At 37.3% G+C, this 26,084-nt stretch overlaps 1 protein-coding gene across 8 annotated transcripts in view; it reads right to left on the bottom strand.

Moving 5' to 3' along the window:
- Positions 1-26,084, bottom strand: part of RUNX2 (RUNX family transcription factor 2) — a gene marked incomplete at its 5' end in the record, with an annotated part of 232,802 nt that overhangs the window by 159,620 nt on the left and 47,098 nt on the right. For 5 of the 8 annotated variants that reach the window (XM_081296133.1, XM_081296134.1, XM_081296135.1 and 2 more), the window contains one exon: positions 4,368-4,541. The exons of the other annotated variants lie outside the window; for them this stretch is intronic. In XM_081296133.1, the coding sequence (XP_081152259.1) occupies positions 4,368-4,541 (174 nt within the window). The remainder of the gene's footprint in view (positions 1-4,367; positions 4,542-26,084) is intronic. 8 annotated transcript variants of the gene reach the window in all.

Genomic DNA, 26,084 nt, shown 5'->3' with positions numbered 1-26,084 from the left:
AATGTTCCAACCTGTCAGACCCAAGTGCCTAAATTAGCAGAACTATTTTTCGGTATATCTGGTGGATCCAGAGTGTACTGAATTTAAAACAGTAATTATCTGAGAGATACCTCCTAACATAGCATCCTGACCCTACTGCCATCACCACCATCATTCTGCATCAGAAGTAGACATTTGTTACAGACTAAATGTTTCCTGATGCCCAGAGACAGGCAGCAGCTGTATGAATGATAAAAAGAGGTACAGAGGAAGCCACTTCCTCAGGAAGCCCTGGGGAGACCCTGGGTTCTCAAGTGCAACATCAGCCATCAAAGACTTCAAAAATGAGTGACACCACTGAACTGGCCATGCAGAGAAGGCAGTGCCTTGCCTTGGCTTGAACCTTTGGCCCAATGAATTTCAGGAGGCATTAAAGAAAATTAATTATGAGACACTAAATACTTCTAAGTTCCTCGAATTTCATTTTGCTCTTCTGAGACTCTGAAGAAGTCTTTTTTTCATGTTGGCAAGTCAAAATAGTAGTGATTACTATACAACCATGACTATTATCTTGAGTTTTGAGATAAGAACTGGAGATAACAAAAGTGACAAACCAATAAGAAGTAATGGTCCTATTTCAAACATCTTTGTCCAAAGGATGGCATAAACTAAAATTCAAATGTGACATCATGGCATACAGCAAAGAAGCTACAAAATCCAGTATAGGCAAGTTTCAGGAATGTAAATTTAATCATGCAATTATGGAGATCCAAAATTAGAGTAAAACCAAATGGTTTAACTACATGCTGTTACATTGGAATGTTATTTCTGCTATTGTTCATCACCAGGGAACAATGGTACTCTGGGATAAGAAAACAGAAAAAAACAGTTAATGCTAATAAGAAAGGCATGATATCCCAGGCCTTCTTGCACTGATTTCTTCTCGTATAAATTTTCATTAATTCAATATTTGATGAAAAATTCTGCTAGGCACAAAAGAAAATAAATCCCTACAAAAAAACCTCAGAGAGTTTACAATCTAGAGGATAGAAAAGGAAAATATGCAGAAGCTGTTAAAAAAAAAGGGGGAGGGGGATTCTCAATCAACTTTTAGAGATGGATAGGCAACATTTGGACAAAGATTCCAGGACTCTTTCCTGAAGACAGATTAGTGACCTTGAAGGATGAATGAAATATTGTTAACAGACATACTGTAGACAGAACAGCCTCGGTAAAAGGGTGCAAGGAGAAAAAGGTGTGCTCGAAGAACAACAGTAGTTTAGGCTGGGGCCCAGGACATGTGCAAGGGTGGGAAGGACCCAGACTGACTCAGGGACATCACTTTTATCCCCTGCTCCCCACCCACATTACCTAAGACCCTATTCTCTATACATCTGGTAGGTTCTAGGTCATACTTATTAAATACATATAAGGATAAATCCAGATATTAAAAAATTAAATCTATTCAATTAATTGATGATAATGATGCTCTGGGGTATTCCTGGATTTTCCTGATTATGTGGGTTCCAGAAGAACTTTGTTCATCCTTGGTTAAGGACAGATACTTATATTATCTCTCTAATGTATGGGAACGTTTAAAGAAAGTTCACATGACCAAGAACAAGTAGATGGCAAGTTTGTATTTGTACATCTGCAAATTTGGAAAGTTGCTGGATCTACTACCTTGCAAATAAGAATAACAAGGAAGAGGAAGACAAGAACAATGACTGATCTATAAATCAATTCTAAGTACTATAATCTCAAAATGAAGAGCTAATACCCTCCCCCCACCACCCATGCCAGGGATTGAATCTAGAGGCGCTTAACCATTGAGCGACATCGCCAGGCCTTTTTATGTTTTATTTTCAGACAGAGTCTCACTTAGTTGCTTAGGGCCTCCCTAAGTTGCTGAGGACCTCACTAAGTTGCTGAGGCTTGCTTTAAACTCATTATCCTCTGGCCTCAGCCTCCCAAGTCACTGAGATTATAGAAGTGCACCACCACACCCAGCTAAAAAGCTAATATTCTTACAGAACTTCCAAAAAGCTATCAGTACCTATAAATAAACTTGTTTTATATTTCCATTTTATTTGTTTACTTATTCTCACAATACTTGGGATTGAACCCAGAGGCCCTCTACTACTGAATCTCACCCTTTTTTATTTCATTTTGAAATAAGGTCTCACTCAGTTGCTAAAACTGACCTCAAACTTGTGATACTCCTGCTTCAGCCTCCTGAGTCACCAGGATTATAGGTGTGTACCACCATGTCCAACTATAATTTTATTTTTAGAAATATACTCACTGCTCAGCTATTAACTTACTGTGCAACTGCAGACAATAAACTCAACCTTCCTGAGTCTCTCAACAGGGAGGAGGGTGAAGAGAAACTGACAGCCCCAGGTGAGCCAGGCCTGAGGAGGTGGCCACACCCATGAACTAAGAGATGCTCTTCAGGCGTCAAATGTCCCGACCTTCTCAGAGCCTCACTATGCACCTACATCTGGTGTACAGGGATGCTGCTATACACAACTTTTCCATCCTTTGGCTGGATACTATCTAAAGCATCTGAAACTTCTAAAATGTCCTCTAGATCTATTTTATGATCTTGTTTTTAGATGTAAGCACAAAGCCTTGAAAGAAGCATCTTAAGTGAATCTAGTACTAGGCAGATTTCAAAAGCTGTTTTAAAAGCATCAGCCATTAACATAACAATTAGCAAACTTAAGAGACTAGAACATAGAAATCAAACATTTAAAGAACTCAGTGTTTGTCAAATCATAGAACATGTATGTATGTCGATGTGTGTACATACCCATCCACCCTCCCCACATACATACATACACACACACACATACATACACACAGACACACATACATACAAACACACATGATTAGTCATCCTAAGTCCATTACAAATCATATATAAATATACATACATATACGTACACACACACACTCATGCACAGATTCACAGAAACTAAGGATTACTATAAGGACAAAGGACACATATTATGAGACTTAATCAAAAAGCTAAAGTCCCTACTATAAATGCAGTGGGTACCTAAAGCTACATGCTTCAAATTCACAAGTTAGTGTGAATTTCATCCTTATATTGTTATCAAGGACACATGTCTAGTGTCATGTTAACCTTCTGAGTCCTACATATCAGTGTTTAAAGTTTCACAAAATATGGCCATATTTCTTAGAGCTCTAATATTCTTTCTTGACAAAAAATTCCTGGTTCTCTTATCAATTATGTGTGTGTGTGTGTATATATATATATATATATATACACACACACACACACACACACACACTCAAGCAAACCTATACATTCAAACTAATAAACATATATTCACAGAATGTAAAACCTTTGCATAGTATGGACAGAGATCAGGAGAGGTAAGTCATTTCATTTACAAACAATTATGTTTTGAGACCACTAAGGACACTTAAGTCTTACCACTACAGACAAAAAATCTGTTAAAAAAAAAGGTTTGTTTTGAGAGTTTATTATACATTTTGTTTTACTTTCTTTCTTTCTGTTCTAGTCCACCTCTGCCAACAATAGTAATTAGATGACATCTAGAATTCCTTTTGGCTCTCAAGACTTTTGATCTCCAAATTAAAGATCTATGATGATTAATACACTATCTTTTCACCATGATCTAAAAGCAATCAAATCAGTCTTAAAACAAGATGTTTTTGCACAAATAAAGCAGAAAAAAAACAGTTGGGGATCTTAATGCACTAAATGTGAATGATTAGCCTGCAATTTAATGCTGATGTTAATTTTTAAGAAGAAAGGTAAAGTAAGAAGCTTATTAGAATGTATAAGGATAAATGTCGTATGAGAAGCTAGAGGTAAATGTAAACCAGAATAGAGTTCTGTCTGCCTAATGAGCCATGTGTTGATCTTGCCTTACAGCCACCAATCACAGCTTCTGTTAGCCCTGAGAAATCTTCAAGCAAACTTAATGAAACAGTTGTACATGTGAGAAATGTAAGCCCAGATCTGAGTAGGTAATACTAATTTTCTGACAGTGAGGGTGTGATGTTATTCCCTACACCACCTGGATACAACACAGAAACTTATAGCAAACATTTTCCCAAAGAGTGCAGTTATAACCATCCCACCAATGTGCAGATTGACAGTGTGGCTGAGTACAGCATTAGTAGAAATTTCCCCAAAAATTTTATCCCAGAGTTACTGAATATCAGAATTCCCTTAATAAAAAAGAAGAAATAAGTATCTTCAAGTCTCAATTCTTTAAAAATAAGCCATTCCACAGCTCCAAGAGTTTCGAAGTGAATACATCTCATCTGGTAGCCCCTCACCCCCAGCCTGCCAGAGTCTGCAAGTGAAACCTATGAGTCTGTCTTACCTGTAATCTGACTCTGTCCTTGTGGATTAAAAGGACTTGGTGCAGAGTTCAGGGAGGGCCGTGGGTTCTGAGGCGGGACACCTACTCTCATACTGGGATGAGGAATGCGCCCTAAATCACTGAGGCGGTCAGAGAACAAACTAGGTTTAGAGTCATCAAGCTTCTGTCTGTGCCCTGGAAACAGCAAATCATAAAATAAAAGCATATTAATTAGCTGAACAATTGACCATGCTAAATAGATATGTGAACATACATATGGGGTGGTTTAAGCCAAGGAATTATCAATATAGATATTTATAATGATGTGTCTATATAATGCCTTCCTTTTCAAATTGCTTTTTAAGCATTATCTGCTGGCAAGCATTTCTAGTTCTGTTCTATAAATGGAGAGCTGAACATTCCAGAGGGCAACTTAAGAGTTGAGAGCAAGAGGAGCTCTCTGGACACCTCCTCTGGCCTCTCAGTGAAAAGATGGAAAAAGTAGAGTTTCTCTGTTTCATGATGAAGGAAACTCATTTGAAAACTCAACAGTCTATGCATGTTAGACATGCTATCTCAAAGTTTGGGCAGAAGCAGAGGCAAACATAATTTTCAAAGAGAAATATTCCTGAAGACCATATTGACTTTTTTTTCTTTTCTGTGTTACAACTACCCCTTGCACTGAAACCCTGTTCTGAAAAATTAAAACTCACACCTAGAGTCCCTCTAAAATAAAAAATAAAAATAAAGAAAAAAATGTAAGCAATGAAATAAAATTATCAAGAAAAATCTAGATATTTCGTGATATGCCAAAGCCCAAAAGCATATAATAAACTCTGTTAAATCACAGAGAAATTTTTTTTTAATTTTAAATCTACTGCTGTGGTTTTATAAAAGAAGCTAAAAATACTCTTTGGCTAAACATGTGAATGTGACAATCATGTTTTTTAAATAACTTTTTCTCTTCTAGGTTATTCAAGTTTAAAACCTAAGGAAATTCTGAAAATTGAAGAAATCTGCAAATTAAAATATACTCAAGATAATAAGATTTCTTAAAAATCATCAAATAATTCTTAAAGGAGTATATCAGAGACTAGGCACAAATATAATAGAAAAGCATCAGAATCTGGGTGTGACCTAGTGTAATGTACCTGCAGAGTGGTTCTGCAGTGAGTGAGTGAGTTCAGGGTTAAAACACACACACACACACACACACACACACACACACACACACACACAGTGAGGGTCCCCCTTCTCTACGTTCTGAACCATGAGGATCTAATATGCTGCCCCATCATTTTCCTAAAAATGTTTTGGTAACTGAAGTTGATTCAAGGAATAACTGCTGAGATGATGACTGCATTAAGAATTTGCACTTTGAAGAAAAACTAAGGAAATTAGGATTATTATCCTAAAGGAAAAGTCTTGAAGGAGTACTGTCAAAACTACTTGAAGCATGGGAGTTCTTCACTATTTCACTGCTCTGTGGAGAGTGTAAATATCTCATCTCCCACTTAACACAGGACAAGAGGAATCTATCAGGATAGGGTTAAGTTGAACATTAGAATTTCCCAACTATAAGCTGTCTTCATAAGAAAAATTCCTTATTTTATTTGCCCCAAAATGTATTTTCCTGTCTCCTTTTTCATTGCCTACCCAGCCCAAAGAAAACAGACAGGAAGCCAAGGCTCAGTAATATGAGTGTAGCTGTCTCCCAGGCCAAACATGTTTCAACTAGGCCCATTAACTGAAATGCACCCACCACCCTATTTCCTGCCAGTGCAAGTCTAGGGCATCTGCTATAACAGAGGGACTAGATCTCAAAAAAAAAAAAAAAAAAAAAAAAAAAAAAGACTAAGAAAAACTAGGAGGATGAACTGTTTGCTAATAGTTGTTTTCCCCCTTATTTATGGGGTTTTTTCCCTCCAGATTACAAATAGATTTTATTCCCTAAAGGACTTTAAGAGGGGATCCAAAATAATTCGTAGACCCCTGCTAGTAAGGTGTTTACAGATGAAGTAGTCAACAGAGGTAGGTCAACTAGCCAATGGTCTTCAACTATTGACTAGCTCAGTTTGGAAAGAACACAATCCTGTCCAAGTTGACTGAGCTTTCCACTCATCATGAGGTACAACCAATGCTGGAGTGCTACCTTCCTGTCCCAGTTGCTATGGAAGACTAAAAATTATCTAGATCATACAGCGAGACACCTGAAACTAAGCCCAATGAGTGAGGCATTAAGGCTGGTTTTCAACATAAGCAAAGAGAATAGCAAGGATTCAATAACAAAGTTAATAACTCATCCATTAGCCTAAACATATTGTTGTAGCCTAACTCACCAAACTTCTATCAGTACATCTTGCTGGGTCTAACTATTTTCACAGTTAGTGATTTACATAGTACTCATCACAAATCCACAGAGTCTGTGTCTTACACACACACACACACACACACACACACACACACACACACATTGGTGTGTACTAATTCAGCTGTAAATATTAACAACAAAAGTTGTGGAATTGTCTGTGGAAGCTATTTTTTAATAGGCCATATTTTTGGAATGGCAGATTCCCTGAAGACTAAAGGCTAGGCTACATGATCTTGCATGGTTCCTTTATACACTGAAACTTTGTGTGGGGCATGGGTCATAAGAAAATTTAATAAACTTTGCCTCTGCTTTCTACATACTTTTCATTAGGTTTTCATGGAGACTGCATGAGATGTGAGCTCAGTGATTTGATGTGGGAGTACATTTTTTTTCTTAGCCCAGTGCTTTAGGAAGTAATGGGAGGTTATAGGTAAGAATAAAGGACTTGGAATAGTACTAGTGTGAAAAATTAAGAGCAGAAGAAATTTTAAAATCTCTCAGTGATTTTCTTTTAGAAATTATCTTCAAAGAGAGCTATCAAGCATCTATCTGGGGAGATATATATATGCGCATACATACATACACACATATATACACACACACACACACACATATATATAAAACATATTCAGTTTCCCCTGTAGATATTTTCCCTTCGTAACAACCACCAAAACCACAACAAAATTCTTACAGTACAATGAAAAGAAAAAAGCCAAACAGGTTCTTCATCTTTCAACCATTCTACCACCAAACTACATCACAGTATACTCAAATGACAGGCTGAAAGAAGATGTACTTAAACCTTCAGCACCAAGCAAACCTTTCAGAAATTGAGAACTCAGGAGACAAAGGACACACTGACTTGGATCAAGGACAGAGTACTCTGCCATGTTGCAGGGAGGACTAAACCTTATCCAAAGGGCTGAAGAGGAGCTCTTCCAAGCAAGAGGACACTATAAAGAATAGAAGATTCTTTTGTGTTATACTTGAACTCTTTATGTAAAAGCTCAGTAGTCCTGGATTCTCTTCACTAGCTGAACTTTTTCCCCAAAACAGTGGTCCCTTCCAGCCTGTGGATAATGAAATCCCTTAAAGGGTTTTTGGGAAAAGCGGCTGTTCAGACCCCATATCAGATTAATACAGAATTTCTGGGGTGGGTCATGAGGAAAAGTTGTTTTTTAAAAGCTCACCACATGATAAAATATATGCCCAAGATGTAAGTTTTAGTCCCATCACAAATGCCTCTGCCCTGACTTGCAGGTTTGTGTGTCCTACTGCCTACTTGACAGTTCCTCTTGAAATATCTAGAAGGTATTGTTAAATGCTTCATACTCAAAATAGAATTCTTGATTCTTTTTCCAGAAAAACCTTATTCCTTCTTAACAGTCCCCCATATCAATGAATGGCACTAGCCACTCAGTTGCTTTAAGCCAAAAACCTAGACATTTTCCTTGATTTCTCTTTATTCCCCACTCCCCACATTCAACCTGTTACCAAGTCCTGTCTTCTCCATCTCAATACTACATCTTAAATCTATTCTATTCTCTGCTTTTCTATTGGCACAACCCCAGTCCAAATCCCTGTCATTTCCCTCTGGGCATCTGACTTTGTCTCCTTTATAGTTTTCCATCCCAGGACCTTCCTACATCTCTGAAATGCTCTCCCCTTGTTACTTTGTACATCCTCATCTTTCTCATCCCTTATAGTGAGGATGAATACCACTTCAAGATACCATGTCTGGCCTGGTGCAGTGCGCCGGCCTATAATCCCAGTGGCTCAGAAGGCTAAGGTAGGAGGATCACGAGTTCAAAGCCAGCCTCAGCAATGGTAAGGCATTAAGCAACTCAGTGAAATCCTGTCTCTAATAAAATACAAAAAAGGGCTGGGACTGTGGCTCAGTGATTGAGTGTCCCATGTTTGCCTACCATAACCAAAGTGGGTTCCCACCTTTTCAAGCATACCCTCTCTTTATTTCCTTCCTAGCAGTTATCATAATCTGTAATTATCTTGTGTTTTTAATTATCTCTCCTGAAAGAGAAATTTCATGGAACTGAAAGTTCCATGAGAATGAGTGTTTTGTCTTGTATACAGCTGTATTCACAAAATCGAATTCAGTGTCTGCCATACAGTAGGTTCTCAATAAATGTTTATGCAATAAATGAATGAATATTCCCCTCTTTTAGATAAATGCCTTGACTAAAAGAAAATTTTCTGACCCAGGATATCCTATTACAATACTATCTTTCCCAAAATACTCTTCTCTTTTTGTCTGGTAATCTAATGAAGTCAGGGAGCAAAATCTTTGTTTAGAGACAAGCCCCTACTGGTGCTTCCTATGAAACTTCACTGAAGGACATTCACTTAAGTAAGAGCTTGCTTGCTTCCTGAAAAACCATCTTATTTCACTATAATTCTTAAACATTGTTGAAACTAATTTAGAAACAGAAAAATGAAAAAGTCAAATGGATATAATTTAGATTCTAAATTTTAGAGCAATGTACTTCTTCTACAGAAGAGGACCTTGAGTCCTTGAGAGGAGATGTGATTTGCCCAGAGTCCCATATTTAGTGGCAGGACTAGAACCCAGGTTTCCTGGTTGCTGGTCCAGTGTTCTTTTTTTCATTGCCAACCAGCTTAATTTAGAACACAACAGAGCAGCAGAAGTCATTCAGGGAAAATCATGACCAATAATGAATTTAAAATGAAGAAGAAAAAGTAGTTTTCAAAAAAGATTTCTTTCAAAAAATTGAGTGTGTTTGGCTGAATATGACCTTTGTTGCAATAAATTCAGGGACACAAGAAGAATGCATGACCAAAAGGTCACAGCATTCACACATCCTTAAAGCTAACACACATAAGGATCTGTTTAGTCACTAAGCAGTAGTCTAGCTAATTGTTCCATTTATCCCTATCCACAATGAAAGTTAGAAATACTGCCATTATAACTTCTGCTTTCAAAAAATCACACATCTGAAACTCTAGAGTCTTCATGTTAGAGTAAAGACTCTAAAAATGTCAGCTCTATAAATTATAAAAATAAATTTGCCTCATGTGTGACCCATTTTGCCCATTTTTATAAAAGTTGATTGAGAAATGCTTAACATCTCTGGAGAAGCCCCAGCCAGAGGCTCACATTCTACACACCATATCCACACTAGGATGCACTATATCAGATAGAGCACTCCTCCTAAAGGATGGCAAAATGCACTTACAAAAAACAAAACAAGATATTTCTTTATGAAGAATGCACTATGCAGGGGCTGGGGATGTGGCTCAAGCGGTAGCGTGCTCGCCTGGCATGCGTGCGCCCCGGTTCGATCCTCAGCACCACATACAAACAAAGATGTTGTGTCCGCCAAATACTGAAAAAAATAAATATTAAAATTCTCTCTCTCTCTCTCTCTCTCTCTCTCTCTCTCTCTCTCTCTCTTTAAAAAAAAAAAGAATGCACTATGCAGTGTCTGGTCCACCCTAACACAGTACAGCAGAGTCATTCTGCTCATTATTTGGGATAAGATTTGGCAACATCTTTTATAGTAGTATTTTAAATTGATTTTCAACACTCACTCTCTTTATAAGGTATCTACTTGTATACTGGGTATCATGAATTATTCTTAAATAAAATACCTAAAGTTAAAGCAAGATCTGCAATCTAGCATCAATACCTTCAGTATCACATCCGTAGAAGGGTCAGTTAGTCTGGCTGACTAGTGTGTGTTAGATACTACATGCAAGCCTCATTGAGCATTATAAAGACAAAGAGATAGAAAACTGCATAAGATAATGTCCTTGCCTTCAGAGAGTTTACAATCTATGGAGAAGAAAGGCAAGTCATTAAATATAACCAAAGAAAGACTGTGGTGAGGGCAATAACTAAAATGCTGTGCTTGGAGATCCACTGAGTAAATTTGATCATGGAGTACTTTAAAATATTAAGAAAGTGGTGATTTTGTGATTTTTCTAAGAAATGTCCTTAGTTTTTTAGAAGGGCTAACATATTTAGGATTTGTTTTATTTTTCTTTTTAATATTTTGGGCTTAAGTACCATGATATCTGGTATTTGCTTTAAGATATTTTGGCAAAAAAATAGATGAAGCAAATGTGGCAAATAAATAAATAAATAAGGTGGTGGGTAGATATGATTGGATTAAATACAATCTGTATTATCATGTATGTTTGAAATTTTTCTTAACAAAAAAAATTTAAAATAATAAACTACTATAGGAAATAGAGGGGAGCAATTGATTTTAATTAAAAGGAAAACTTCCCTGATAAAACCATTATGACTGTCCCTGAAGGCTGAGTAGGACTCTGATAAGCAGAGAAGAAGGAAGGAAGGAAACTAGCTGGAGGGCACATGACAGAAACATGATAATAAATATCTTGTGACAAGATGATGCTAAACATATATGTGATATGAATCTAAACAAGCACACCATTCTTCAAATCACTTAATTCCTCTAGCCTACACATTAATTCTTTAAAGCTATGCAATACATAAGACAATATGTCCTTTAAAGATACATCTCCTAAACTATAAAACAAAACCTCCTCTATCATAAAGGCAGGCTTCCCTGGAGAAAAGAAGTGACTGGGGAGACATTAGTTGATTTTGTTGTCACCAAGTATGTGATAGAATAATATCTGGTCCAAGCTCTAGGGTTCAAGCCACAGGATATAACAATTTAAGAATGTTCATGCAATAAATTAATGAATATTGTCCTCTTTTAGACAAATGACAGTAATCTTCACAGTAAAAAGAAAGAAAGGAGAAGAACTTCATTAGAATTACCATTTTTCAGAGTAAATTTGTTATGTCAACAAAGTTGCTGTCTACAGCAGCTCTGGAAAAAAGTAAATAATGAGGCCCTTTAGCTTTAATCTCTCTGTCCTGAAAGTATCCCAAGAAGGAGTATGTTTGTAGGGAAGGATTAGGGAAAAAGCTGGCTAATTTTAAAATTTATATGTTTAGCATCATTTTGTCTCATGATGTTTATTATCATGTTTCTATCATTTGCACTCCAGTGAGCTTCAATTCCAAATGATGTTTTTGGGAATTCTACTACTGAGGAGACTTGGTGAATCTTGGGCATTTCAGTTGATGGTTTCTAGCAAAAGCAATTTATCAGGGATAACTACATAGACTCAGGAAGTTCTAGGAAAGCCATGTAAAGCTCTAATCCAAATACTTCATAACTACTAAGGCTTGAGATTTAAAAAACCTAATTTTCTGCATCCCTATACATGTATAAAAATGCTAATGAGGAAAATGAAATTCTCCTCTGTTTACATTCAGATGACTATATTTCACTAGTGATTTGTGAAATCTAGAAATCAAAGACCTATACTCTTTTAATGTTCAGTTAAAACCATTGCCCTTCCACCCACACCAAACAGTCCCAAGCAGTTTCTCCTCTGATTTCCTTACTTTCATGAAGAAAGGAGGAAATCCAACTTAGGGATATCTTTGCCACCTCCATTCCTAGTCCGTATCATCTACTCAAGCCCATCCCTACACTGTCCACAGGGATGGACCCCTGCTTTCCATTCCCACTGGAGCCACTCCTAGGCTCTAGCATATGGCTCACACCAGAGGAGCAGCCTGACATATTGGGAAGGACACAAATTATTCATATGACCACAGGAAGGGGTTTAATGGAACTCTGAGGTTTAGTGTCCTAACCTACCAAAAATAGTTTGTTTCCATAATGTTTAAAGTTATTTCTGCCCCAACTAACATTGATGTTACTTACCTGCTCAAATCCATTTTGTGGCTGTTGAATTAAATAAAGTCCCTTGAGCAAGGAAACAAGAAGCTAAAAAGTCTATTCCCAATGTGCACTGCACACTCATTTCCGATGGCTACCCCTCCACTGCTCCCAGCCCATGCTCTGTTCACACTGGTCTATCCACAGCGTTTTCAGAGACCTGGTGCCTTTGCCCAAACTGTCCCCTCAACCTGGAACACTCCCCACCTACTCCATTTAGCAAAATCCTCTCCTTCTGGTATTTCCTGTCTCAAGGGCCTCAGTGACCCTCTAGTTTCTATCATAACAAGCTAAGAGTAGCTGCAACTGGTTTTTGTGTGTAACTCTTGATTACACCTAGGTGTGATAGGCATTCAGTAAGCATTAACTTACTATCAACTGACACAAAATATTTACACAAAATTTCAAACCCTATTATTCTAGATTTTCTAGACTTGACTATAAACTCAGCAGGGTTGTATCATATTCTATGTCTAGCACAATCTTGGAGCCTAGGTACAGAAAAGAAACAAAACAAATGCTGTTGAATTAATAAACATGAACATGGATAAACTTAAAATTACCTCTCCTTTTGTCCAGTAAAAGAGAGAAGGGGGTGGAGGAAGGTGGCTATTGGGAAACATTTCCCACAGTAAAACTGATGAGTCTATAGTCTTTGCTGGGAAAGGCTGCTGAGTCATCTTTTTTTCCCTAAGAGTATAGTGTCTGGTTCAGGTCAAAAACTATTTCTGGACTAGAATAATGAAATAGACTAAGAAACTGTCTTCATGTTTAAAGCCTCCAGCCCCTCTGAGCCACTGGAAATTAACAACCATGCAATATGACACAGGACAGCTCATGAGAGGAGACAGCCCTAGAGCAATGTTAGTGTGTGGCTTCAGACAGAGGACTACAGACCATAAACAAGTCTCTTTCCAGGAGATTCTTCTCTGATGGCATTTCAAAAATGAGCTTCTCTCTAAGGGCTCCTCTTAATATGTAAACCAATTTCTAAAGGAAAGAAATCATAATCACTACCACATATCTTCAAAAGCTCCCTTTCAGCCCTTAAACAGAGTAAGGCATGTAGGATTCAGAGTTTATCGAGACAGAAAAGAGGAAGAACAATTTTACCCAAAGAGGTCTGAAGCCTTTCCAGTCTCTTGGGTAAAACATAATTATGGAAAGAAAAACATAAGCTACTCAAGAGACATAATTACATAGTTAAGCCATAGACTCCATAGAAATATTCTAGGAACTCCAGTTCTTAAAAAAAAAAAATGTTAAAAGTCAAATTTGCTTTCATTTAATATTAAAAGGCACCAGTTTAGACTAGTGACAAAAAAGTTCACTCAATCTCATATGTAGTAATATTTTAAGTATAATTAGATGTGTGACAGAGAGAATCGAAGGCCTGCTCATTTCAAAATTTAGGCTTCGGAATTTAAAGAATTCAAGATTTTTCAATAAAATGCAAATGAAAGTATTATGAAGTATTAATTTGCATGTAGGTAAGTGCCAATTCCTTTGTAACTTTTAGCTTTCAGGTTGTAGTAAATCACAATAATTAAAGCATAAAGAATCTAGAAAAAAAGACAGAACTATCTGGCCAGTCTAACATCAGCCACACATCAGAGAACGAATTTTCAAAAACATGCTTAGAGCATATTTTTTTTTACTTGAAATAATGGACCTAAAAATTTTAATATACCTAAAGAAAAGAAATTCATGGGATGTTAAAAAGAAAAAGAATTTGAAAAACTTAAAGAAAGACCAAATGAAAGCATAATGAAAATATACAAGAGGAGATATGAGTGACACTGTGTAGGGAGGGAAAAAAAAGAGCTGACAGGGAGTGTGGCTGGCTTTACCACAGCCCATTCTCCCACATCCTAACACATCTCTAAGCTACTATGCCTCCTCATCCCAACTCTCCCATACTTTGTTGTTCTAATTCTGCTACATTTATTTTATTTTTTTGTACCAGGGATAGAACCAAAGGACTTAACCACTCTTATCCAGATGGGTAGCCACATCCCAGCCCTTTAAAAAAAAACACTTTTTAGTTGTAGATGAACATAATACCTTTATTTTATTTATTTCTTTTTATGTGGTGCTGAAGATCCAACCCAGTGCCTCACACATGCTAGGTAAGTACTGTACCATTGAGTCACAACCCCAGTCCCCCAGCCCTTTTTTTTTTCTTAGAGAGAGTGTGTGTGTGAGAGAGAGAGAGAGAAGGAGAGAGAGAGAATTATTTAATATTTATTTTTTAGTTTCGGCGGACACAACATCTTTGTTTGTATGTGGTGCTGAGGATCGAACCTAGGCAGCATGCATGCCAGGCGAGCGCACTACTGCTTGAGCCACATCCCCAGCCCCATCCCCCAGCCCTTTTTATATTTTATTTTGAGACAGGATCTCACTAGGTTGCCATATCCTCACTAAATTTCTAAGGTTGGCTTCAAAACTGTAATCCTTCTGCCTCAGCCTCCTGAGTTTCTGGGAATACAGGCGTGCTCCAAGCCCAGCCCAATCCTGCTACTCTTGACTTTGCCTGTTGCTTTGAAAGAATATTTCTTTCCCCCCTGCTTGCATTCAACGGAAAATTATATGGATTAGAACTTTTCAGAGCTATAAAAGAACACAGATTTCACTACACCGGGTTGTTCACTTTAGAAAAGTGATCAATGTCTAGAAAAACACCATAACTTGCTTGAAGTCATATACAGTGATACTGGGAGCCAGGCTTCTGACCTGACCCAGCCCTTTTTTTCTTTTTTTTTCATGAACCAAGCTGTCTTAGAAGGAAAGAAGAAACAAGCTAAAGAACAGAGACCAGGGGCTGGGGATGTGGCTCAAGCGGTAGCGCGCTCGCCTGGCATGCGGGCGACCGGGGTTGGATCCTCAGCACCACATACCAACAAAGATGTTGTGTCCGCTGAGAACTAAAAAATAAATATTAAAAATTCTCTCTCTCTCTCTCTCTCTCTCTCTCTCTCTCTCTCTCTCTCTCCTCTCTCACTCTCTCTAAAAAAAAAAAGAAAAAAAAAAGAACAGAGACCAACCTGAGTGCAGTGGTGCACACCTGTAATCCCAGCAGCTCAGGACCCTCGAGACAGGAGGGTCGTGAGTTCAAAGCCAGCCTCAGCAACAGCAAGGCGCTAAGCAACTCAAGTGAGACCCTGTCTCTAAATAAAAGTACAAAATAGGGCTGGGGATGTGGCTCAGCAGTCAAGTGCCCCTGAGTTCTATCCCCAGTATCCACTCCCCCCGAAAAAAAGAATGAACAGAGACCAAAAGAACAGAATAAGAAAAAGTGGAGAAATTTAGCAACATCTCTTCTCCAACTAATTACAACTGACACCCATAACCATCCTAGGTCATCTAAATCTTCATCTCTCTTTACTTTCTAAGGGAAAAAAAAAAACAATCTCTTTTTGTATGTCTACACTTTACTCCCAAAACTTGGTAAAACTTGAATATTTTAGTTCTGAAACCATTTCCTTTGCCTTCTTCTACATACTCTCCACATTTTTTTTGTGTGTGTTACTAGCACACATAGAGCCCTCACTGGGAGATATAAAGTTAATTTTAAGTAACATTTTTAGCAATGGAAATGGTAGTTTCCACAGTGGTTCAAAAAGTATTGCTTTTATTTGCCAATAATACAGCTAAACATGGATGGCATTATTCTTCAAAGAGTACAGTGACAACTAGCCTACAAACATACTGCCATGCAACTCCTGGATCCTGGCTCAATCTCCTCAGCATGCAATCCTGTTTCCCTTTCATTATTGTGGAGATATATATATATATATATATATATATATATATATATGGAGTATATTTTGTGAGATGAGAGAGAGAGAACACAGAAGTAATTAAAAAGTTCAAGGAGCTTGTCTCTTGACATTTGCTGCTCCAGCAGCAGAACATCATTCTCAATTTTCCCATTTCTGTAACAGGAAGAAAATGTTAAAAAGCAATAACCGAGGAAAAAGGCAGCCAGCTTCTGCAGCCTGTTCTTACTGTGCTGAATAGCAGTGAAGATCATAGAGGAAAAGAAAAAAAGCAAAAGGAGAAAAAAGGGGAAATTTTCCTTGCTTAAACTGGACAGATTCCAGTTGGCAAGAAGAGGTGGTTTTCTTAACGCTTGCGAAACCTGATTACTTTTTTTAAAGGAATGAAGAAGGAAGAGATGTAAACACAGCCATTAAAACAGATTTAAGGTACTTAGTTTTAATCTAGTCTAAGGCCTCTCCAATTGTATGCTGCTCTGCAATTCTCTGCTTGCTAGACATTAATATGGCACAGACGGCGCATGTCACTGTCCTCTAGCCAGTGAATACTGCTGGTTGAGCTCTGTGGTTACCCTCTCAGGTCAGGCATGGAGGGAACAGCAGCTTAAGCAATAATGGATAGATGTCTGTTATGTGCTATGTCTGTCAGAAGTCTGTTTTACTACATTAAAGGACTATTGTGTTTATATCTACACAACAGGTCTTAAACAGATTGTTTAAACATGATTAAACAAGAGATGTCTTTGAAACAACCCCTAATAAAATTCAGCTGGGTAAGGAGCTGAAAAATGCAGTCAACAATATAAAAAGAAATCATTTCTCTCTAAGTTGCAAGGGTAACATGATATAAACTCCAAAATGAAAGTTTTTACAAGTTAAACTCAAAGGATTACCTCATATATCAGCACCCTTTTCCAATGGAATAGCATTTACCCACTCATCCATCTACCCTTCCTTAATGCTGTTGCACAATTTACTAACCTTGATAGACAGATAATTGCTTTATTCAGCCATGTGTAATGAATGGAGTCTACTGTCTTAATCCTGGTATTCTTATCTTCTGTGAACTCTGAATAAGGAACTGAAAACTCTATCTCTTCATTCCAAAACTACTGAAGTTTACTCATATTCAGATCTGCTAAAGTGTTCTTACATTCCACTCTGTCACTAAAGGTGCCAAGTATTTTGAGTAGGATCAAGTTATTGTTATATATAAGGAAATCTAAGGCAGGTTTAAATGGAGTTAGAAGACAGCGAGTTCTACCCCTTCTTTTGAAGCACAGCAGAGAGAAAAGTGCATTATTTTCAAGCCAAAGGAAGTGGGATGGTGTAAATTAATAAAACAACAAGTGATTAAAATTAAAACTTTTTTTTTAATTCCAAAAGCAAAAATGGTGTTTTGTGGATTTCTGCTGGCTTCATGTCAAATTATTTAATCTGTAATGACAGTTTTGTGAAATTGTTTCTTTTGTCCATGTGAAATATATAAATTATGCCCTTTCCACATATACATATATATGGATACAAATTTATGTTGTCTCTATCATATGCATTCATGTATATATACAGGGAAGGTGAGTCCAGTCAAAGGGATAATAATGTCACTAATATGAGTTCCATGTCTCCTTCCTAGTAATTAGGGATGCTGTTCTCTTGAGGCCCAACACGCTTTACAGTACTCTACTTCCATCAAACACTAAAATTCCTCTCTCTACTCAACACACCTTTCCTTGAAATATGATGTTCCCATCCTTCAGCCTAATTACATGCCTTTACTTCAAAGTGGTACATGCTCAAGAATCTATAAAGCTCACTGGAAAAAAAAAAAAACAGTAACACAATCTGGAATAGTGGAGTAATCAATGAAAGAATATTATCATTTGATTATTTCTCTTCTGGGTCCTGTTTCATAAACCTTTCACTGAGAATTTTCTCAGAAATTATATTCTTCCCACTCAGAAGATAGTCTTTTCCCAAGAATTAACTAGCCTATGGCTTAACAGATCCTACTAAAAAACCTTGAGATCCAATAGCAAAACTCCATTTTATAGAACTTATTATTGCCCAAAATATAATAAGAAAAAAAAGTACATATGTTCAGGTATAAAAGAATAAACATAGACTGGAAGCTAAAAAAAAAAAAAGAAGTGACTGAAAAGAGGCATAGGTTCTACCTCTAAGGATAAGTTGTAAATTTCTCATGTACACAATTTTGCTTCTATAAATTAACAAACTATCTAACTTACAATTCTAAGAATAATTCATGATGTGGATTCCTTTCCCACTACTGTGTGGTGCGCATATACACACATACACACACACAACACACACACACACACACACACACACACACACAATGAGTTTAATGCAATAGTTTAAAAGACCAAGGCAAAATGTGATAATCCTATATTTAAAGCTGGGCCTGACTATCCAAAGAAAACTTGGGAATCTATTCCTACTTTGCTACTAATTTGGTTGTGAAGCCTTAGGCAAATACTCCATTACCTCTATGACTCAACTTCCTCATCTGTCAAACAAGGATCAAGGTATCTGCATTACATGTCATCAGTATGAAATTATGAGAGGTGAAAAAGTACTATACTGAAAAAAATCACTATGCAAATATAGTATTCAGTTATCCAAAAAATTTCCTAAATCCTTACTATGTACCATGAACCACGCTAAGATAGGGGGCTCATAATGTAGTAGGGGATGTATCATTATAACAAATAAGCAGGACTGGGTTGTGGCTCAGCAGTAGAGCATTCACCTAGCACATGTGAGGCCCTGGGTTAGATCTTCAGCACCACATAAGAAATAAATAAATAAATAAAGGTATTGGGTCCAACTACAACTAAAAAGTAAATTTAAATAAAAAAGCAAAGCAGTATGATAAACAGTATAATCAAGGTATGAACTGGCAACCATAGAGGAACCAAAAAATAAATGCTTAACTTCCAGAGCAATCAAGAAGAATTCTCAGAAGATATGGCATTTGAGGAGACTTAAAGAATAAGTAGAATTCAGTCAAGCAAATGCAGAAGACATTCTAACCAGAAGGAACAGCAGGTGCAAAAGCACAGAGATAAGAAAGTACAGAGTGAAGCAATTTGGCATGGCTGGAGCTCAGTCACAGGGGTGTGGGTGGAAGACAGTTGGGCAGCTCAGATGCTGGAGAGCCTTGTCACTATGCCACAGTGTCTGAACTTAATCCTGCAAAAAACAGGAGCTACATAAGTATTTAAAGGAAGAGTGTGCCTTGAGTTGGTTTACAGTTTAGGAAGACCACTTTGTTTATGGAGAAGATAGATTTAGAAGGGAGAATAGTTAAAGGCATGAAAAGAATTAGGAAATTATTTTTATATTATAGGCCAGAAGATAAATACTGAGAGAGAGAGAGTGAACAAAGCTAATGCAACATGAACAGAGAGATACAAGGGAAAACATTTGAGACTTAGAAGTATAGACACTAGTACAGTGGGATAATTAGATATTAGATGTAAAGCAGAAAGGATGAATCAAGTTTCTGTTTCGGTCAACTGGATGAACTGTGGGATACTCAAAACTGGGAAAATTGAAAGAGGTTCACATTTGGACAGGGAGATTGGGAATCCCAAATGTTGTGCTAGACATGACTTGGAAGTACCCATGGGACACAATGCAGGTGCAAATGCCCAGGAAGCAACTAGAACTACCTGCCTAAGGTTCAAAAGAGGTTCAAGTTGCATTTTTAGTAGTAATGGAAACATAAAGCCAGTTGTGTCAATGAAGACACCAGAGAAATGTGTCTAGAAAAGGTAGAGGAGAGATTCTACAAGGGGACCTGAAGAAGCACAAACATTTATAAGGGATAGGCAAAAAGAAGAGCCAGTAAAGAGATTAGAAAAGAGCAGTCAGTGGTGTCATGAAGACCAAAGAGGAGGCAGCATCCCTCTGGAGGACACAAACCAGGAAGCAGTCATTGAAATCAGTCTGAATCTTCTCTCATGCTGCTTCAAGGACCCTGGGGAGCTCGGCCAAAGAGCCTTCTATTCCAAGGCCAAGAATACAAAATTAATTTGGCCACTATGGTTAAAAGGACAACTCTCCTCCCTTCTTTCCAAACTCATTCCCCAGGTGGTTTTGTTAACACCAATGCCTTCAAGTTCCTATGACTACCAAAAAATGCATCTCTAGTCTCTCCTGAACTTCAAATGCATATTTCTAGTTGCTTCCTGAGCATCTTTTTGTAAGAATACCCCTAATAAATATATAAGTGTGCATAGTATCTTCTGGGTTCAATCTTGATCATGTAAGTTTAAAGGAACAGGAGAAGAACCTGGTCTATAAGCCCTCCCAACTGTGTGGCAATGGTCCTTTTCTCAGCCAAGTCACAAGTCAAACTGTGGCTGGGTACCTATTACTTGCACAGGTCATAGAGTAAGCAGAACTGTTCTAGTCTAAATATGACATTGGGAATGCCAAGATAAAAGAGTCCACATCAAAGATGAGAGAATGTAAAAAAAGACATGAAGCTACAGCAAAAATCTAAAATTAACCATCATCCTGGCATATCTCCTAAACAAAGCTTCTCCCCAAAGCCTTCCCGAGTTTCATGGGACAGATTATGTGACTACCTCCATCTTACCATTTGCTGCTCCAGTAAGTTTAAGAGAAATATGGAAACAAAACAGACTCAATCCCTCCTTCTTCTCCACCCTCCTTCTTTCTGCATTTTTACTTCTAATACTACCAGAAAGTAACACATGCTGAAGGACGTATATGAGGATGGAAGAAAAGAATCCATCTGTTATGGATGGAGATATGACAGGGATCCAATGCAAATAGTATGAATTATACCATTTGTAGAGCTGCAAACTTAACTTATAAAAGGACTTAGAAAAGAAAGTATGAGGGCTGGGGTTGTGGATCAGTGATAGAACATTGCCTCGCATATGTAAGGCACTGGGTTCAAGTCACAGTACCACATATAAATAAATGAAATAAAGATCCATCAACAACTAAAAACAAATTAAAAAAAGAAAGAAAGTATGAGCCATTAAGATAAACTGAAGATTTTTAGAACCTTACATGAAAACTGAAATCCCGAAGTTGTTAAATTCTAAAATAATTTAGAAAGACCCTTGAAAAAACATGATTATCACCTCTACTGATTTTGTGATGGGCTTATTTTCTAAAAATGCAAAATTAAGCTCTAAACTGATCTATAATTTTATGTACTAGTTCACATTATAAATTTTTATTCCTTAATAATAATCTGAAAACAAACTTCAATGTGTATTAAAGAAATTAATTCAATTACCTGACCTATTTTATTCAATCAAATTATTTTCAACTGGCCATCTATAATGAATGAGATGTTTCACAATGGTACTGGTGCAGTTCAACAATTATCACTAAGATCAACAATTACAGAACTAAAAAATACAGAATTGTTAAAGTCATTGAGAAGGTAGCATTTTAATTTAATACTAAACATTAAATAGGCCCTAGATTAATCTAGAAAAGAGCAGATGATGGATGAGTTAGAAGGAACCACCTGAACCAAAGCACTAAAGCATATGCTATTCCATTCCCATAGAATAACTTCCACCAACAGATCTGCCAATGAAGCCAAAGACAAGACAGGTTGTGAAGGGACAATTGCAAAAATAAAAAACACATAGCGTTAGTCTTCTGAAAAGTCACAATCTACTTAGAATTTAATACCCAAAATTTTCAGCCAAGAAACCCAACTACTGATTAACATTCACTTCAAATTTCTTGTCTTCAATAAAACTTTCCCTCCACCCCTGAACAAAAGTAATCTGAACTTCTATGTCATTTCAGCTGCCACCATTCTCATTTCTCTTTTCTCATTTTCCATCACTTTCTGTTACACAGTCACTGTTATTGATATTCATGATATCCATGCCTTAATTCTCTTAGATTAAATTTCTAGGCCATATGATGGACCAGGGATGATCAGGTCATCTCTTAATTCCCATAGTTTTAAAGTATGTATGGTAGGTACCCAGTGTTTGTTGAATAAAAGACTAAACAGGAAGATTGTTCCTCCCACTCCAAAAAAAGAGATGAAATCCAAATGACTCATTACAATGAACACACAGGACATATTATGTAATTAAATACATTCATAAAACTTAAAAAGATTGTTGATATTAGTTAACATATTTACCTACCTTATTTCTTCCTCCAATATCCCTTATCCATTATACAAACAACACTTTTACTCACTTTACCTATCACTCTAATATAGCTGTCTCTGGGGCACACTAGAACTGTGACAACTAGCTCAGGGGAAAATTTTATAGCCACTGCCCAAATTTGCACTAATGTTTTAGACAGAGTGCCATTATCCTGACCTTAAGCAATGTTTTCGGTGTTGAAAAATCATGTTTCACTGCATTAAGGGAAATTTTTCTTTTAAGAACAATATCTTCTGGGGCAGGATGATCACAAGTTCAAAGCCAGCCTCAGCAATTTGACGAGGCCCTGAGCAATTTAGCAAGATCTTGTCTCAAAAACCAAATAGTTCAGGCTGGGGTTGTAGCTTGGAGGTAGAGCACTCGCCTCAAACTCATGAAGCCCTGGGTTCTATCCTCAGCACCACATAAAAATAAAGACATTGTGACAATCTAAAAAAAAAAAAAAAAACCAATATCTTTTCTATGTGAATACACTATAATAAATCTCGACATCCACAAGACTTGTATCCTAATTAGAATAAGATAAGATATATTCACTGTTTTTATAAATATGTCAAAATATACTCTACTGCCATGTATAACTAACAAGAATAAAATTTTTAAAAAAACTAAAAAGTAAACAAATATGAAAAAAAGAACAATATCTCTTGGCCCAGATAATAATTCAAACATTTGCACCTAAAGGAGCTAGGCTGCTTTGGCTTCATCAGCTTCTTTCTAAATAACTTATACCTAGTGACCATGAAGACATTTGTGAAAAAGGCAAGGAAACATCTGACTTTCACAACTACACCCAGGATGAAAACTTGACATTCATTCTACACATATGTGACTCCTTTCAAGAACTCCTGACTCAAAATTTCAGAGGGAAGTGGCCCTGTAATAACATCTCTTCTGAGAATAGTGCCATATGGTTTTAACAGAAGTTTATTTCCTGAACCCAAAGAGGGCTGCTGATTCTCAATCCAAAGAAAATAATTATGCAGACAATTTCACTCTATTGCTTTCAGTTAAACCCATTCTGTGTGGTCCACACATGCCCACTGACACCTTCAAAGAAACATTAAGCCATTTTTATGTACTATACCCTTGATGGGTGGAATGCAAGGTAAATTTCCTTGAAGATTAGCACCTGTCGTCATGCATAAGGCACCAGCAGCCCCCACCTTTGACTACCACATGTTAATTCTCTGAGTAGGTCAAGAAAAAGGAAAAAAATAAACAGGACATCTAAGTTAAGTAACAATTATCAGTCAGATATTAAGGCAAACACACACACACACACACACACACACACACACACAAAACCAGAAATACTGCATCTCCCAAAGTCAACAGCCCTGCTGGGAAATTACTTCAGACACAATTGGCTGGTGGGAGGACTTGGGGGAGGGTAGAGATGGGGGAATGGGGAACCACTCCCTTGTGTAAATTCTAGCAACATTCAACTGCTAACCTTAATATAATCAAGAGAATAGGAAAATAAAATCTCTTCTGTGCAAAGACTGAACAACACAAACGCTGTAAAAATAGAGATTTAAACCAAAGAATACAACTATTAAACAGTGCTTTCAAAGAAGACCACCCTTTAAGCCTAAGAGTGTTCCCTGAAGAACAGAATAGGCTAACTCATGCCAGGTTGCACCTGAATCTGAATTTTATTATAGTAGTTGGCTATGAAATGAACTTATTCTCCCCCTCTAGACTCTTAAATATCATCAAGTTTGAAAATGAACTGGTGAAAACTGTTTTGTTTTGTTTTGTTTTGTTCTAATCTTGCCAACAGACTTGGTATACTGCAGAATGATTCTCTTTTCTTCCCATAAGATCTCTGCCCTCCTATACCCACCCACCCACTTCTTTTTGAATCAACACAGAAAACACAGTGGCGGTGGGGAGGATAAAGATTCTCTAGAGGTTCACAGAAGTTTCACTAACTTGAACCAAATCAGAAGTATTCTTTAAAAAAGAGAGAGATGAAGAGATGAAAGCAAAGACTGTAAGGAAAGCAATGTCCAGGCCCACAAGGTCAGAACAGGAACCAGATACAAGCCCACAAAGGATTAACCCCAACGCAGGCCCAAGGGCTGCTCCCTGGCTGTTTTCTTTAGACTACCTGAAAGTCTTGCCAAGAAACAGACGGATGCTCCTGAAAGAGTATCTTCCCCAGCTGGGCATCTGGGTTCTGTGACAGACAGCCCTGCAGCTGTGCGTGTGTGGCCTATGGAACACATCGAAAGCTTGGGAGGGAATGCTTGGCAGAATGGGAGAAAACTTAAGGATGTTCTCTCTTGGGGTGAGAAGGGAATGTAATTCCAACACCATACATATCTGACTGAAACTTTCCCTTTGCTTCCCATACCCAGACTCAAATTTTGTTTCTCGCTTTTGCTATGTTTCTTACTGACTGAATAGAGGAATCCCTCTGCTCACTTTCATTTCCAATAATACTATTGCATCTAGTTTTTACACCAGTCAACATCAAGGCATTTTTATTTTTAACATTTCAGGGAATGTTTAAATAAAAAACAAACTAAACTGAAAATCTTGAAATTTCTTTTGGGTACTAAGGATTGAACCCAGGGGTGCTTAACCACTGAGTCTCACTAAAGTGCTTCCCTTAATTCCCCACCCTGTTCCTACCCCAAAGTGGCTGTATTTGTTAAGATGGTTCCTGGGTTGATTTCCTCCCAAAAGCCACAGGATCCACCAGGGTCTTGAGCTAACAAACATTAAGAACTTGCTACGTTGCTGAGGCTGGCTTTGAACTTGTGATTGTCCTGCCTCAGCCTCCCAAACTATAGGGATTACAAGCGTGCACCACCTGAAGTTTCTTAAAAGACAGAAACAACTGGAAATGGCCTAGCTATGCATTAGAACTATGCTGCCAAGCAAATTTTGGTTGAATGTTTTTAAATTAAAAAGAAAAATTCTATTAATGTTCACTTTTCAGATTCATTTTTTAAAACATTAGCAGTAACAAAGTTTAGCTTCAATACTGTATTGACTAAAGTGAGAGAACACAAATAGAGTTCTGTTAGAGAAAGAAAACCAGCCTCCACTGTGTGTCCTTCAAAGTAAAAAATCAGAGTTCAACAGAGAAAAGGAGGGTATGCCTGAAAAACTGTCCATTAAAAATGAATACCTAGTTTACAATCTTAATGAAATAATAGAACATCACTTTCTTGACTGTTTTACCTTATTTAAACAGTTTTTAGGGCTAGGAGTGTCACTCAATGGTCAAGCACTTGCTGAGCATGCACAAGGTCCTGGGTTTAATACCCAGCACCATAATAAAGTTTAAAATTTGCTTTAAAGATACCAAGGATGAGGGACATAGGTACTGCTTCAGGTCTGCACAGGGAAAAAAAATGTATAAAACACTCTTTTTAGGTTTTTAGGAATTTAAACACAGCAATTTTCTGTTTGTATGCATATATGTCATCCACACTCTAGCACTTTGTAAGAAAGCCACACATATTTCTTACAATCAGAAACTTTCCTTTATTCTGTACCTGCTTTTTGATACACAAATCTGGTGAAGTCAGTGAAAAGAAACCACTCCACCAAATTTAAAAGTTAGGCACTTCACTGAAAGACAATGGGAA

The sequence above is a fragment of the Spermophilus citellus genome (assembly GCF_964194105.1).
Source record: "Spermophilus citellus genome assembly, chromosome: 5".
Taxonomy (NCBI): Eukaryota; Metazoa; Chordata; class Mammalia; order Rodentia; family Sciuridae; genus Spermophilus; species Spermophilus citellus.
This window is presented reverse-complemented; position numbering and strand designations above follow the sequence as displayed.